Source organism: Schistocerca nitens, chromosome 3 (assembly GCF_023898315.1).
Source record: "Schistocerca nitens isolate TAMUIC-IGC-003100 chromosome 3, iqSchNite1.1, whole genome shotgun sequence".
NCBI lineage: Eukaryota > Metazoa > Arthropoda > Insecta > Orthoptera > Acrididae > Schistocerca > Schistocerca nitens.
Window position 1 is genome coordinate 643,474,056 of NC_064616.1, and position 17,673 is coordinate 643,491,728.

Here is a 17,673-nt window from a genome sequence, read left to right on the forward strand (position 1 = left end):
TCAGGCATGAAGTTTTAATGTATTACTTCTTTACTGCTAACTTTATTCGTGATACACTCAGCAGACAGCATTCACAAATATCACTGAACGGACCTGCAAAATCATAACATTGTACGACACATTGTTTAGGAGATATGACGTCATAAACTCTGATATTATGAAAAGGATAGATTGCTACTCACCATATAGAGGAGACGCTGAGTCACAGACAGGCACAACGAAAAGAATGCTCTACATTTTACCTTTCAGCCAGAAGGCCTCCTTGTGAAGTAGAAAACACACACACACACACACACACACACACACACACACGACGCTGTCTCTAGCCGCTGTGGTATCCCACTTAACGTGTCAAAGGCGGTCATGCTCTCAGAGATAGATTTCCCAGTACACAATATATCATTGTAGGATGTCTGAAATTTAAAATACGCAAAAGAAAGTCATCTCTGGAAGCCGTGATTGTGACAGACAACTTTCAAGCTCATACTTCTGAAGCAGTAGTGATTCCCGTATTGGTATTTTTTTTCTAAGATATATTTCGAAGCGATTATTGGATTAACAGCTCAACTCCCGCTGGAACATTTCCTAAGTATGATAATGTGTTTTAACGCTATTTTATTGAGACCTTTAATACACACTGAAGATTTTAAGTGCAGACCACACCAGTTCACGTATTCTGTTTGATGTGACCGCAATATGCTGTCACATTGATCTCTAAAGCAGTCAAGACATACCTCAGTAACTTAATATACTGCACGTTTGTCCGGAGCTATTATTTCCTCAATTACTAGTGATGGAAGAAAGGGGACTTTAGGCAGCCGTAGAATGTTCAGCTCTCAGTGCGTTGTATCTCTTTGATATATTTTCAGACAAGTTAAAACCTTTGCAGCCTTGAATAACGGGAATAACGACTTGCAAATGATTAGTGTGGTGGCACATGAATCAAATGAGCAGACAGGTCGAATTGTACCTAAAACAAATAATTTGGTCACAGGGTAACGGGAAAGGCATTTGCTTTATGAACGGAGCAATCAGCGACCATAGGGTATTGGGAAAATGCATTTGGTTTACGAACGGAACAATCAGTGACACAATTCAGATGTGCGCGATACATATCAGGTAGGGCTAACGGGGAACCCTGACCATATACAAAGAAGGACAGCTTGAATGGCTTCAACAAGTAGACACACAAAGAATGACGTCAAATACTTCGTGGAAACCTACCTAGAAAACTGCAAGGGCCGATTTTCGGAGTGTAATTTACGGATATACATAAAGTTTGTACGTGTCGTTTCCTTGGAGACTGTGAGGTAAAAGAAATAAAATGGTAACTGTACACACAGAATCAAATAAACAAACTTTTTAATATGCTCCGTCCATGAATGGGACGGAAAAATGAGCTCAGAATATTGTACAGTAAAAAGTTCTCTCTGCAATGCAAGTTTAGACTGATGTGACTATGCCTGGAAATTCAAACAAGCTGTTTGTGGGATTACGGAAGGATTAAGCGATGGAAAAATGTTTCTTAACCACTAGTTCCAATTGCGTAAAAAGAAAAAGAAAACAGCACGTCGTATAGTCTCCGCCGAGGAAGTCCGTTGTCTACGTAATATCCCACTCAGGATATAATTCGTGAATAATTTTGCAGCCGGCCGCGGTGGTCTAGCGGTTCTGGCGCTGCAGTCCGGAACCGCGGGACTGCTACGGTCGCAGGTTCGAATCCTGCCTCGGGCATGGGTGTGTGTGATGTCCTTAGGTTAGTTAGGTTTAAGTAGTTCTAAGTTCTATGGGACTTATGACCTAAGATGTTGAGTCCCATAGTGTAAAAAAAAGAAAAAAAATAATTTTGCAAGCGACAATAATTCCTAAACTCCAAGCAGAACAGATCGTACAAGGCGAACGACCTGTCAGTATCATAAATAAAGCACAACGCGTCAGTACTATTGGATGTACCTCTGCATGAATATAATTTCTGTTTGTGCTGTTCTGCACGTCAGTGTAATTGCCTTTCATACGCACAATTTAATGGGGAAAGATTGTTCAACTTTTCATACAGTGAGAGAGATTGTTCATGTGAGAGAAGTCCATACATAGGAAAGAAAGGATCGACCATACACACCTAAATACCCCACTGAGTAAATATATTCGAAGGTTCAAGATCGACACCCGTTACAGATACCTTTTCCTGTGAATGGTTATCTGCTGTTCTCGTATTACTTTACACACAGTACTGTGTCCGACACGTTTTTACGAGCAAATGATGAAGGACTGGTTTGAGCAAGCATTGCTTCTTCCAAGTCAGAAGTTCGTACAGTTTTTTGCTCTCCTTGACGGTTGTATTATGGTACTGCTTTGCTTCCCTTACCACGGGAAACATGGTGTGTGACAGATATCATACGTGGATAATTAGCTCCATACAAGCTGTCATCTTCCCTGAGTTATCAATATGCTTGTTGAAAATCATGGCCGGCCATTGTGGCCGAGCGTTTCTAGGCACTTCAGTCTGGAACCGCGCGACCGCTACGGTCGCAGGTTCGAGTCGTACCTCGGGCATGGATGTGTGTGATGTCGTTAGGTTTAAGTAGTTCTAAGTTCTAGGGGACTGATGACCTCGCGTGTTAAGTCTCATTGTGCTCAGAGCCATTTGAACCATTTTTAAAATCATGACTGCAAATTCCTTGATTGGTTTTAATGCCTGTTAACTAGGGCTGATATACCGAATATTTCAACCTGTGAACACAGATGTCAGTGTTCCAGTTTAACTTCAGAATTGACCATGTCACATCATTTGCAGCGCATTAGTGGAGTCTACTGTCCATACGCTTCACGATGTTGACCGTCAATGTTCGTTGCGTTTGCCTAACCTACAATGTTAGCAATTGTGTACATAATAAATCAGTTTATTACATCGTAAAAACAACGACTCGTTGATTGGGATATCTACATCAACATATATACTCAGCTAGCGGAGGGCACAATTCGCACCAAAGTCATATTTCTCCTCCTCTGTTCCACTCGCTGATCGCGAGAGGATAAAACGACTGTCTGAACGCCTCAGTACGAGCTCTAATTTCCCTTATCTTTGAATGATGATCATTGCGCGATTTCAAAGTTGGTGGTAATAATATATGCTCTACATCCTTGGCGAAGATCGGATTTCGGAATTTAGTGAGCAGCCTCTTCCGTTTAGCACGTCGTCTATCTGCAAGTGTGTCCCACTTCAAACTTTCTATGAGATTTGTAACGATCTCGCGATGGCTAAATGTACCAGTCACGAATCTTGCCGCTCTTCTTTGGACCTTCTCAATCTCTTCAATCAGACCCAATTGGTAAGGGTCCCAAACAGACGAACAATGCTATAAAACTAGACGAACTAACGTATTGTAAGCAATTTCCTTTGTTGTTTCTACCAATAAACCACAGTCTAGAGTTCACCTTGCCGTTACTTGAGACCATTTCGAATAGTCACACCCAGATACTTGACGAATGTTGCCGCTTTCAAAGACTGGGCATTTATTTTGTACTCGTACATTAATGGGGATTCTCGCCTTGTTATACGCAGTAGGTTGTACTTACTAATATTGAGAGATAACTACCAGTCATTACACCACGCATTTATTTTCTGCAAATCCTCATTGACTTGTTCTCAACTTTCGTGTGATACTACTTTCCTATAGACTACAGCATCATCGGCGAACAGTGTAATGCCGCTGTCAATACTATCAACCAGATCATTTATGTAAATCGTAAAAAGCAGCCGACCTATTACGCTGCCCTGGGGCACATCTGAAGCTACGCTGGTTTCTGTTGAAGTCACCACATTCAGGACGACATACTGCTCTCTGTCTGTTAGAAAACTTTCTATCCAACCGCATATGTCATCGGATAGACCGTAAGCGCGCATTTTTTGGAGCAAGCGACAGTGCGGGACTGAGTCGAACGCATTTCGAAAGTCGATAAATACGGCGTCAACCTGGGAGCCGGTATCTAGAGCCTGTTGTATATCATTCACGCATGACCGCTGTTTCCTAAAACCGTGCTGGTTTCTGCTGATGAGCTTCTCAGACTCTAGAAAGGTCATTATGTCTGAACACTAGTGGAGGCATCCTACATCACATTCTGCGTCGTAACATTCGATTCAGTCACCTACAGACCAGATTTCATTTCTTCATTCTGATATATTTTTCTCTTTCCCGCAATTCAAAAAATGGTTAAAATGGCTCCAAGCACTGTGGGACTTAACATCTGAGGTCATCAGTCCCCTAGACTTAGAACTACTTAAACCTAACTAACCTAAGGACTTCACACACATCCATGCCCGAGGCAGGATTCGAACCTGCAACCGTAGCAGCAGCGCGGTTCCGGACTGGAGCGCCTAAAGCCACTGGGCCACAGCGCCTGGCCTTCCGCAATTCCTTGAAGTTTATTTCATTGTTACATAAGCACCCTGTGTACTGGGCACGAATCTAAAAAGTTAAGTTTGGAAAGGTGCTTTGTAGGATGGGGTTCTAATTCCATTTCCTACGCTGTTTACAATTAATACATGCCTTAAAAGAAATTATGCCACTTTATGATGTGCGGTAACGGTACGTCTTAGGAGTGTAACTTAGCACTACGTGTCGGAAAGACGGAGAGAAATTGTGAGGAGAGCTTCCCGCGGTCCTCGCAGCAGCTCCTGTCGGGTCGATGCTAACCGAAGCCAAGGCCTACTCTGCACTAATCTCCGCTCGGCTCTAGGGTTCACTGCAACGGGCCGCGCAGCTCGAACAATGAGACGGTCGGTTTGCAGTTTTACGAGACCGTTTCCCTCTGACCTCAAACAGGCCGCCCGTTTTGTGAGATGAACGATGACATGGTACAAGTCATTCTACCGTCGGGGCGTCGTTGCTGTACTGCAGAAAACTGCGAAACCAAGTACCGTAAAACAAACGCATTGTGGAATGAGATGAGTGATCTTCAGACGGAACTAACACGAGTTTAATGCATTCTAATGAAGCGATGAATTGTTCTTGGCATCCTTATTTAGATAGGGGTTGTCTTTGGTTATCTGTAAACTTACTTTCGTCGTTCGAAATGACGTTTGGGGATGGGGGCCGGGGGTTGAGGAGATTTCAAAAAAATGGTTCAAATGGCTCTGAGCACTATGGGACTCAACTTCTGAGGTCATTAGTCCCCTAGAACATAGAACTAGTTAAACCTAACTAACCTAAGGACATCACAAACATCCATGCCCGAGGCAGGATTCGAACCTGCGACCGTAGCGGTCTTGCGATTCCAGACCGCAGCGCCTTTAACCGCACGGCCACTTCGGCCGGCTAGAGGAGATTTCAAAGTTCGCGTATGGACAGGGCAGGTAATCATCATATTAGACGAAATTCTCGTTTATTTGTACATGGTAAATTTTCAGCTATTCATAGAGTGTCATCACTGAACCTTTCAAAATGTAATAAACAATTCACGACTGACGTCAAGGCTAGATTACATTATTGGACTTTTTATTTACATATCGTTATGTTATTAGTACTTGCAGGAGACGATGCGGGTGCTGAAGTGTAGTTATGTCAAATAAACGACTGTCTCCCGTATACTTTTTATGCTTCGATAGTAAATTGGAAATTTGGAAATTTGTGGTAAGTTTCTATGGGACCAAACTGCTGAGGTCATCGGTCCCTAGGCTTACACATTACTTAAACTAACTTACGCTAACGACAACACACACACCCATGTCCGAGGGCGAACTCGAACCTGCAACTGAGGAAGCCGCGTGAATCGTAGCAAGGCGACCTAGACCGCGCGGCTACGCAGCGCGGCGACAGTAAATATATTGGTTTTTAATAAATGGGTGATAATCTCTTGTCGGGGGTGAGGTGATCTACGAATCACCACATCTGTCAAACCTTTCATCTATTTCCACCAATTTTTTCATCATGTAAACAGAGTGAGAGATTGAAGACATCGTTAAATTTAAAAACAAAATAAAAATGAGTCCACTCACATAAATTTTTATAATAAATTACAAAGAAATACGTTTTGTAAAGAAGGATTTTCAGCTAATATTGCGTGAGAGATGTGAGAAATTCAAGATACGCAGCAATTATAGTCGGGAGAACAATTTCCGAAGGCGTTGTGGCCTTCAGGTCAAAAGCCGAAAATTTAAAAAATAAAAAAGCTCTTTCTATGTTCCAAGTATTTTTATTTTTCTGGAATCACTTAAACGGTTCTTTACATCCAGTTAACAGAACAGGAATGTTCTATTTTAAACTAATTCTGCAGATTCGTGCGTTAATAACTACTGTTACTCATTTACACACCAGAAATTTGTTATTGGTGCACATACTTCAAGTAAAATTACATCATCTTATATTATATACAGGTGAAAGTATGTTCATTTTTAGGAAACGTTGCCGTGTGCAGTTGTACTTGGAGTTTCGATTGCTTCAGAAAGATGTGCGATATTTAGCACTTTTAGTTATTCGAGACTGTCATCTACTTCCTCTTTCATTTTAATTACATAAAAAGCTGTACTCACACCGCAAAAACACTACGAAACATGTAACAAATTCTAGCTTCGCGGCGTTTGAAAGAAGCCTCGCCTTTCCTATTGAATTTTAGCAGACTTAAACTTCAGCGTGTAGCACTTCAGACCACTGTCAAATTTTTCTTTAGCTGAAGATAGTTTAACTGATTGACTTATGTGTGTAACAAGCGGGCGTAGACCTTAGTGACTACACTGTAGACAGATCGCGACGCGCTCCCTTTCCGGCGGCCTATCGCCTCCGCGCGGCGGCTCTGTTGGCAAACAGCTTATCACACTAATCTCGGTCACATATATCTACAATAGCTTTGTTTGCTTTGTTTGCAGGTTTACTCGAAATGTGACCCGCAGCCACAAACACTGACGACAAAAAGCGCCATAGCACTGTTTACGCTCCTCTCGCTGCTCGCCACATTATGTAAGGACATCATCACTTTTTACGAAATTCGTGTAATGGTAATGCACTCTGCTTCATCTGGTGATGTAACCTGCGCTGCTCGAACAATTCGCATTAAGCCATAGAAAGCTGACACGGTGGTAATACGAAAGCCGATTTAAAAAAATGTTAAAAGACGAGAATGACGCAGGTTACTATTATCAGTTCATACATTATTTCATATGGAACAAACGGGTAGATGACGAATCTGCGAGAATTGACAGCAACCCAGTTTACACTACATGATCTGTCAGCTGCTGACATGTGTAGGCGCGTAACAAACGAACTACTCTTTTATTACGGAACTAGAGTCACAGCAGGGATCATAAATAAATACTGCCATGAATTCAGTCAAAATTGTTCACTTGATTGTTAGCATGTTGCGGAATTGTTTCCGCCTGTGACAGAGAATCCATGTTATAAAATGCCTTCTTGGTGTTTCTGACGCATCTGCAGTTCCCACAAGATCAGTTTAACGGGTTTAATTAATCAGAGGCAAAGAATTGGTATATCTGATTTCATGCGGGCTAGAGAGCAACAGAAACACTTTCTCAAAAATACAGATCTCATGACAGTTAATCATACACTGAAACGGTGTGGGTGAAACAGGAATTGCTACACATGGAAGAAGGGTGCGACAGTCACTGGCAGTGATACATTGATTGAGCGACTGAGATCTGAAAGAGTTCATAAGTTAGAAAACACTGGAGGAAGACTGCGAAAAAGCTACAGAAAAGCGACAAGTGAGGTTCAAAGCAGAGTAAATACACTAATATGGAAAATTAACTTTCCGTCTTGTGTTCTTAAGAGAAAGTATCCTTTGGCCTACAGCTCTAATGACGGGAAGTGAAGTCGCTTGTAAGATCTAATAACACCAATGCGTGTGTTTGTCTTTCTTCTCTAAATAAATATCTAGTAATATCTAGTAAAAGGGACTGAGTTCTCTTCCTGTTTAAATAGATGTATCTATCGCTCCATGTACAATTGTTTGGTGGTGGTTAATCTCCCATCCACATGAATTTATTGATAGATATGGCCAATTTAAACCATGTAATGTAGTAGTTAAGTGTGAGTAGCTATCTCGGTTGAAACTCCATTGTTGAATTCAACAGTTTCGTTAATTTACTATGACGATCATGATGTTCAAAACCATATGCTGGTACTTTTCTTTGTGATCAGTATGGAGGGTCTTGTTAACTGAGTTAGATTTCCATAAATGATTGACACTTTCACGGTAGTGGTTGATGTGTGGAGATTTGTAAGGTGAAATCCTTATCGTGAACTGGCCGGCTTGTGCATTTAAGGAGAATGCTGCCACTTGGTGATTTTAGTACCGTATGTGCATGTTTAAAGTGTATGTATTATTTTAAATGTATTGCATATTTATGATGTTGCACAGTGTAATTATAACAGTTTTTAGCTATGACGTGAGTGTCAGGAAATGAACCTTTATTTGGCAGTTAGATTGTTCTCATGCCCAGACACGTCTACACTTCGTCGCATTTGTCTGGAACACCGGAAAACCACAATGCCAACCAGTGACACTGTGACCTTTCGATTCACGAGATCTGTTGAAACTATAGGTTTTTGGGAACGCTTGCGTCGCGCTTAAGGGCTAACGCCGAACATCGCGTGCGGTTAATGATCGCAGTCGCTCTCATACGTTCTCGTATGCGAAAGTCCCGCTGCTTAACTACCAGTCTGGATTAAGGAGTCGTAAACATGCGTATCAGCTGAAGAGCCACGAGGAGTGGCCTCCTGTTCTTTTCTGCGAATGATGTTTGGCAGAGTGCTTAACCTTCGCGAGACTAGGAGACATAACAATGATGCATGTACTACAGTTAATTTTAACAGATAGCCATGTCAGTTACCACTTCAACAGTAAAATAAATAATATGTGTTCTACCAGAAATATGCTGCTATTAAACTACCAGTTATCTGAGACTTAGTAATTCTCCCTCACTGGGTGTTTGACCAGTGTTTCAGTTTCATCTGATGGATGTCTCTAGCAGTAGCCACCGAGCACCGTCAAAGTAGCAGCACGGAGGACTACTACAGGCCCCCCTTGCAATAGTGTATAACGTCCCGTCAGCGACGATTTCATTAATGACTGAGTGAAAGCTCGAATGCGAAAGAAAATCAGTCGTGTCCGTTTCAAACGAATCATACCAGCATTTGCCGGAATTGATACAGGGAATCCACGGAAAACTCAAACCTTGATGACCGAACAAGAAATAGAAGCAGATTTCTCCCAAATTCATGTCTTAAACATTGTTTCACCTTGCTCATTCCATGCAATAGGGAGGTTTGTCTGATGAAGAACGAAACACAAGAGCAGAGGCGGTCGCTTGTAAGTGCAGCCCGCTATTACGATTAGCACGCGCTGGATAGAGGTTGATGGCCAGTGTGAAAGTCCTGCTCGCTCACGGATTATCTGCCTTGAATCGGTGTCATATTGATAACTTTCCTATTCTTTGTGAGAAAGCCAGTCAGTAAGAAGAATGCGACTGCTGTTTGTCTGGATTCGGTATGCAAGGCCTTATCTTCGGGCTTCTTATCACATCCCGCGCCAGACGAGAACTTCGTAGCTGATCCGAATACAGAAAAATTAAGCGACCTGATTAAAGTCTAGAAATTTAACTCGCTTTATTCCTAAACGATTAGGAGTTAGGTGTTAGTTGACAGTTAGGCTTCATGACAAACTAACTGTAAGCACATGTTGCGCAATGCCTGTAAATGGTAGGTGTAAAATCTGTTTTTCTTACGCAAAAAAATTACAGAAAGAAGGAATACAGATTTCTACGGAAAAAATAGGTGTCTCCACGGTTTTTATTTAAGTGTCTTCTCTACGGCAATGGATGAACAGAAATTCCGAAAAGCTTCTCTAACTACCATAAAGTTGTCATTCAGCCGATGGTGGATGCAGAGGCCGAATTGAAGCACAGTGATTGGAACTTTCTGAGAAGTACGTGAGCCTAACAAATCCTTCACCTAACATTGTCAACGGTATTTCATAGTTCTACCTTCTGTAATCAGCTACGCTCATTACGCTAGCAGCCGAAATACTCATACATACTTCTTCTTGATTTCAGTCTCGAGTAATGGCTTCTCCTCTTTATTTCAAAGCAAAGACTTTCCTACACAGAAAAGCTGATAATTCTGCCGAGAAATAGGTTCGTAAGCTTGACACCGAACGCATATTGCTGTACTGTGTATTCTTAGAATGCGTTTTACATGTGATACACGGAAATTTCTCTCACTAGGTCCAGTGATGTCTAGTTAGTACGTCCCTCGTTCACGTTCACAACCAACACTTTGTATAACGCCTTATGGCTGAAGTTCGAGTATTACTGTTTCCCGAGGTTTATGTTTCAGTGAGTTTCTGTTTAGCCGCACGTCTGAAGTCAGTATAAATCCATAGTCATATCAAATGGTTGAAATGGCTCTGAGCACTATGGGACTCAACTGCTGTGGTCATCAGTCCCCTAGAACTTAGAACTACTTAAACCTAACTAACCTAAGGACATCACACACATCCATGCCCGAGGCAGGATTCGAACCTGCGACCGTAGCAGTCGCACATAGTCATATCATCAATTGGCATCCTTCCCATGGTGACTTTTGTTAAATGACATCATCACTATATAAAATGCGACACTTACAGTTAAAATATGCCTCTTTGTGCTCCATTCTTGAACCCGACGATACTTTTACACTCAGATTTCCTGTCCTTGTCAGCATCTAACAACTTTTGCCGAGGCAACGAACCGCTTATCCAGTCGGAAACTCTTTGAGTGTTCTTCCAGGAATGCTGTTCCATTATCGGACGGAGTTTTGTACTACGCCAGGACCTTTTAAACACGTATCTGAGACTCAGGCTGTCAGAATTCGTTCATCAGTATGCAAAAAATACAGCTGAAGGACAACTATCTTTTTTCGGGTTTAAAGCAATCTAGATTGATTGGTACACGCTAATTAAGCAAATGATAAAGGTGGTGTCATCGATCAACAGAGTTCTCCAAGGATTTACGTTACCCACAAATACACACACACACACACACACACACACACACACACACACACACACGCACACACGTGCGCGCGCGCGCGCACACAAATACTGAGAGGAAGAGATAGAGAAAACACAAAAACATCTAATGAGTTCATAATTTCTAACACTTGTTCTACCTCTTCCATACTACATTAACTATTACTTTTTTTTATCTTACGACTGCTCGAAAAAATTAAAATAATGACATTAACACAGGATGGACAAAAGGAACTAGTGTGGAAAATATTTATAAAACTGGCGCGAAACTGACCGTCGCTAATCAACAAGAGGATTGCCCACCACAAAAAAATGCTGGAAAACATCATTTAGATTCACCAATCGGTTGCTGCCACATGTTTGCACGTGTACATCGCCCGCGTGCTCTGTTCCGAGAACTTAGCTGTATGTTATTACGTTTGAGTGAGTGACAGGAGCGGACATGCTTAGTGACCAGTTCAGTGCAATACAGAATACATGTATTTATTGTCGAGTGTTGTGCGAAACACATTTCGTGGAAAAGTTGTGCGAAACAGTGTGCGCACGAATTTAAGACTGGACGTGTCTTTGTAGAACATCCAGCAAAGTCTGCAATCCAGAACATAGTGGCTAAACGGTCCAAAAGTGGTTCTAGGGCAAATAAAAACCGTAACTATCCGAAAAGAGATCGAACACCAGAAAATATTGCTCGAATGAAGGAAAGCCTGGATCAAAATCCGACGAAATCTCAACCTCGTTTATTTGTGCACGTGGGTGTTAAGAAATCGTCGTGTCGAAAAGTTATCAAAAAAGGCCTGTATCTGTATCCTGACGAATTTACTGTTGTGCGTGAGGTACAGCGTCCAGCGTGTGTTCGGACATGTCCGAAAGAACAGACACTATTTTTTATTCAGTGGATATATATATATATATATATATATATATATATATATATATATATACGACGTAAGAGAGACTCAGAACTCAGCCACACTCGGGATTTGTAACAAAACCGATGGCGACAAGTGAAAATTTTTGCCAGACCGGGACTCGGACCCGGATTTCCCGCTGTAAGCGAGCGCTCACCTTAAGGGTTTCGGCTATCCGAGCACACTTTCCGTCTAACGCAGATGCTCATCTTGTCGTGCGCTGTACATGCATCGTTCCACTGTCCATTATCCTCAATGCTCGCGGTTCCGTCTGATTCCTGTCGGACATAAGGTACACAGAAAGGTATCATTATTTGCCGCCAGATGCACACACACAAACACACAATATATACACAGGGTGGTCCATTGATAGTGACCGGGCCAAATATCTCATGAAATAAGCATCAAACGAAGAAACTACAAAGAACTAAGCTCCTCTAGCTTGTAGGGGGAAACCAGATGGCGCTATGGTTGGCCCGCTAGATGGCGCTGCCATAGGTCAAACGGATATCAACAGCATTTTTTAAAATATGAACCCCCATTTTTATTACATATTCGTGTAGAACGTAAAGAAATATGAATTTTGTAGTTTGACCACTTTTTTCGCTTTGTGATAGATGGCGCTGTAATAGTCACAAGCGTATAAGTACATGGTATCACGTAACATGCCGCCAGTGCGAACGGTATTTGCTTTGTGACACACATTACTCGTGTTAAAATGGACCGTTTACCAATTGCGGAAAAGGTCAATATCGTGTTGATGTATGCCTGTTGTGATCTAAATGCCTAATGGGCGTGTGCTATGTATGCTGTTCGGTATCCTGGACGACATCATCCAAGTGTCCGGACCGTTCGCCGGATAGTTACGTTATTTAAGGAAACAGGAAGTGTTCAGCCACATATGAAACGTCAACCACGACCTGCAACAAATGATGATGCCCAAGTAGGTGTTTTAGCTGCTGTCGCGGCTAATGCGCACATCAGTAGCAGACAAATTGAGCGAGAATCGGGAACCTCAAAAACGTCGGTGTTGAGAATGCTACATCAACATCGATTGCACCCGTACCATATTTCTATGCACCAGGAATTGCATGGCGACGAGTTTGAACGTCGTGTACTGTTCTGCCACTGGGCACAAGAGAAATTACGGGACGATGACATGTTTTACACGCGTTCTATTTAGCGTCGAAGGGTCATTCACCAACAGCGGTAACGTAAACTGGCATAATATGCACTATTGGGCAACGGAAAATCCACGATGGCTGCACAAGTGGAACATCAGTGACCTTGGCGAGTTAATGTATGGTGCGGCATTATGGCAGGAAGGATAATTGGCCCCCATTTTATCGATGGCAATCTAAATGGTGCAAGGTATGCTGATTTCCTACGTAATGTTATACCGATGTTACTACAAGATGTTTCATTGCATGACAGAATGGCGATGTACTTCCAACATGATGGATGTCCGGCACACAACTCGCGTGCGGTTGAAGCGGTATTGAATTGCATATTTCATGACAGATGGTTTGGTCGTCGAAGCACCATACCATGGCCCGCACGTTCACCGGATCTGTCGTCCCCGGATTTCTTTCTGTGGGGAAAGTTGAAGGATATTTGCTATCGTGACCCACCGACAATGCCTGACAACATGCGTCAACGCATTGTCAATGCATGTGCGAACATTACGGAAGGCGAACTACTCGCTGTTGAGAGGAATGTCGTTACACGTATTGCCAAATGCATTGAGGTTGACGGACATCATTTTGAGCATTTATTGCATTAATGTGGTATTTACAGGTAATTCTCAGAAATGATAAGTTCACAAAGGTACATGTATGACATTGGAACAACCGAAATAAAATGTTCAACCGTACCTACGTTCTATATTTTAATTTAAAAAACGTACCTGTTACTAACAGTTCGTCTAAAATTGTGAGCTATATATTTGTGACTATTACAGCGCCATCTATCACAAAGCGAAAAAAGTGGTCCAACTAAAACATTCATATTTCTTTACGTACTGCACGAATATGTAATAAAAAGTGTGGGTTCCTATTTAAAAAAACGCTGTTGATATCCGTTTGGGGGACTGATGACCACAGCAGTTACGTCCCATAGTGCTCAGAGCCATTTGAGCCATATCCGTTTGACCTATGGCAGTGCCATCTAGCGGGCCAAACATAGCGCCATCTTGTTTCCCCCTTCAAGCTGGACATGTTTCGTTCTTTGTAGTTTTTTCGTTTGACGCTTATTTCGTGAGATATTTGGCCCGATGACGATCAATGGACCACCTTGTATATATGTTTGTGTCCTTTCTTTCTGACATGTTCTGAACCTTTAGGGACAGAAAGCGGAGCTTGGCTTTTATAATCTTTTAGGATTTGTCTCAGCTGACGATGACTGTAGACTGGACCTGGTGATCACCAACTGTTGTTGGTGGTGAACAGGCCGAATATAGCTGTGAATCCACATATATCCGCGCCCGCATCTCGTGGTCGTGCGGTAGCGTTCTCGCTTCCCACGCCCGGGTTCCCGGGTTCGATTCCCGGCGGGGTCAGGGATTTTCTCTGCCTCGTGATGGCTGGGTGTTGTGTGCTGTCCTTAGGTTAGTTAGGTTTAAGTTCTAGGGGACTTATGACCACAGCAGTTGAGTCCCATAGTGCTCAGAGCCGTTTGAACCATTTTTTGAACCACATATATCCGCGAAGACGGAAGAATGTCCATCTGTGATCTATTTGGCCGAGTAAGAAAGTAGTTCCTCGTTTTAGCGCCCTCTTTGGCGAATGACATAACTGTTGGCGGATGTAGAAGGCTCACTGTGGTTTTTGTTGCGAAAGCGTGTCGAAAAGTTATCTTGTATAAGCACCATCTGTGTGGCGACTGTTCGAAACTTTGTGGCGCCACGGCTGGAGACAGCATGGCTGGTGACAGCCTCTGCAGTTATCGGTGTGCGGCACACACAGCAAAATAGAACACCAAACCAACCACACGTTTGCTACAGTTACTAATTTAAGATAAGAAATTAGATGTTAAGGAATTATATTTTCAGCCTACTAGGAAACGTGCCTGATTAGTTTTCCAGACGCTCCACCCCAGTCGTCAACAAACTGTACAATCTTGTCTTGCACGGGGGAGCGGAATTTCTTGACTTGTAATCAGCTCGACATCAACGGGTCGTTTAACAACAAAACGTTCTCCGGGACTCGGGTGGTCGCCGAGGAGGCCAGACAGCGCCGATGAATAGAGCGACGCAGTTTAAAGTTTCGGGGCGACAATCCATTTAGGGCGGCGTGACAAACCGATGTAGGCGGGGCCACGTGGGCGCCCAGCTACAGATTGCGTCCGGCGATGCGACGCACTTGTTGCCGTGTAAATACCGCGCCTGGCAGTCGACAAAGGCCCGGGACCGCGCTGCACTCTAGGAAAGAACAGGTTCTGCACGCCCTGAAATATTGTTCGTGACGATGGAGCAGAATCTGTTGTCAGCACGCGACGAGGCGCCGCCTGCTATCTGCCGGCCCCATCGCACCGCTGCGTAATGACCTGACAGCCACGAAATGTTTGCATTTCTTATAATCTGACGGCAGGACGCCGCCACCTACGCTCCACGAGAGCGGTGTGGGAGCCTGGCTCAAATGGCCCACCTTACGATGTTAAATCCTCCACCACCAGACCTGTATTCAGAAAATGCACCCGGAAAGGCAGGATTACTGCCACGACTGGGGGTGACAAGACTGATGTTTTTCGTTATGTTCACTTGTGTGTCACTGAAGAGAGAAAAGTCTTTAAGTGACAAAGATTACGCCTTCGCAATCAGCAGTTACTTCCCTTGGAAAGAAAAATAATAACTGAGAATAGCTGAAAAACTGGTTGCATGGTAGATATGTTTTTTTTTTTTTTTTTTTTTCAAATTAGTCTCTACATGACTGAGCAGCACTTTCTGTGGTGTCTCCCGCAGGTAACTGTTTATTGTCACACAGAAAATAAAAACGGTAGTGAACGACTGTTCACTTACAGCTTGCCAGAGTATTCGACATATCATCCTTAATTTTTGCTTATCAGATGGGAAGTGCACTGTTTCGGCGAGCTATAAGCACTAAAAACGTGTAGTTGAAAACTAGTGAAGGAGAACGCACATTTTCCTGTCTGCACATTTTCGTGCCTTTCTAGTACAATATTTCGACTCTGAATCGCTCGTGTACCTGCTATTCCAGCATTTCCGACTACACATGATACCGACAGGGCCGGTAAAACGTGGCGATCTCGATCGGGTTCCAAGGCTTGCTATTTTTCTTTTCAACTGGGCGTTTCAGTCTCTATGATGGTATTACGATAATATTCAGTCATCTTACAATGAAATATATGGGAATATTATCTTTTTCACGAAATGATGTTAAAGGAGTTTATTCATCGATTATTCGAAACAGATTGTACAAAGATTCTGCTGTTTGTATCGTATGTAGTACGTGGTGGCCGTGAGAAATCGATAAGGCTGATTAAGTCACATTCGGGGGCGTGAAGATATTCATTTTTCTCCAGTTCTATAGCACAAAATAATACCAGTCAAAGATGATATATTTACATTAAATTCAGATGCTTCAAATGGCTCTGAGCACTATGGGACTTAACATCTATGGTCATCGGTCCCGTAGAACTTAGAACTACTTAAACCTGACTAACCTAAGGTCATCACACAACACCCAGTCATCACGAGGCAGAGAAAATCCCTGACCCCACATTAAATTCTCCTTGCTATAAAGTAACAAAATACATATAGTATTCAGAAGATCTGTGGTAGTTCTTTTGCGCAATTAGAAGGAATTATAACAAAATGTATTTAAATCTAAATTAATTATTTCCTCCTGCAAAACCCTATCTTTCCACTAAAAATCTTACACGGACCCGCTTAAACTTGTGTTGCAGTGTGCAGAACTAAAACGAATAGTTGTAAAACACTGCCATACGGAGTTGATTTTACGACTTGTTACTCAGGTTTCTAAGAACAAGGCGCGGTATTTTCGGCGGCCCATAAATATTAATGTTCGAACAACCATATTTCAAAGAATACTGTTTGAGTGAATGTTAGGGAGAAACGATTTCGACGAAAATCTTGTCAAAAGGACTGTTCCGATCTCGGTAAACGTCTGTTCCGCAAAAGCAGCAAAAGCTCTATCGACGTTTGCCACAGAAATAAAAATTTTGTTTGTCGCTTGTATGATTTGCGCCGGCAGCTAACGGCAGTGGCTGTGCTGTTGGTCCCGCAGGGTCGTGGTTGGCTGCCACGTCGTTACTCACGGGGAGCCACGGGATTTTTATGAGACACAGCCCAGTATGAGCTCTACGCTCATTATCTCGCGCCAAGCACCGTTCGAGCAGCGGTCGGCTTTTGCGCACGTGGCGGTGGTCTCCGGGGTCAGGTTTTCCCCATACTCTCCGATTATTCGCTTGTCATTACAAGCGTGACACGGATAATCGGAGAATTATTGAAGAAAGAGCTTAGAGTTAGAACGACAGTCAAGATATTTCATAAAGATGTAATCTTCCTGGTGTGTGTGTGTGTAACCTTAATAAGCTGGTGACGCTGTTGGGGGGATGGTAAATGATTCATTACTATTATAAAAACAACTGAAAAATTAACGTTATTGTGATCCGAACAAGTAATCTGACCACTTCAGTGATAATCTCACACAAACTGAAAATATTCTGCAGTGGTTAAGATAATGAATAAGTATTCACCAAGAGCAAA

General features: G+C 42.7%; 1 protein-coding gene across 1 annotated transcript in view; it reads left to right on the top strand.

The window, feature by feature from the left end:
• LOC126249378 (uncharacterized) overlaps positions 1-17,673 on the top strand; it is a gene marked incomplete at its 3' end in the record, with an annotated part of 812,647 nt that overhangs the window by 123,723 nt on the left and 671,251 nt on the right. The window contains exon 2 of the mRNA XM_049951032.1: positions 6,863-6,953. Coding sequence (XP_049806989.1) covers positions 6,863-6,953 — 91 coding nt within the window. The remainder of the gene's footprint in view (positions 1-6,862; positions 6,954-17,673) is intronic.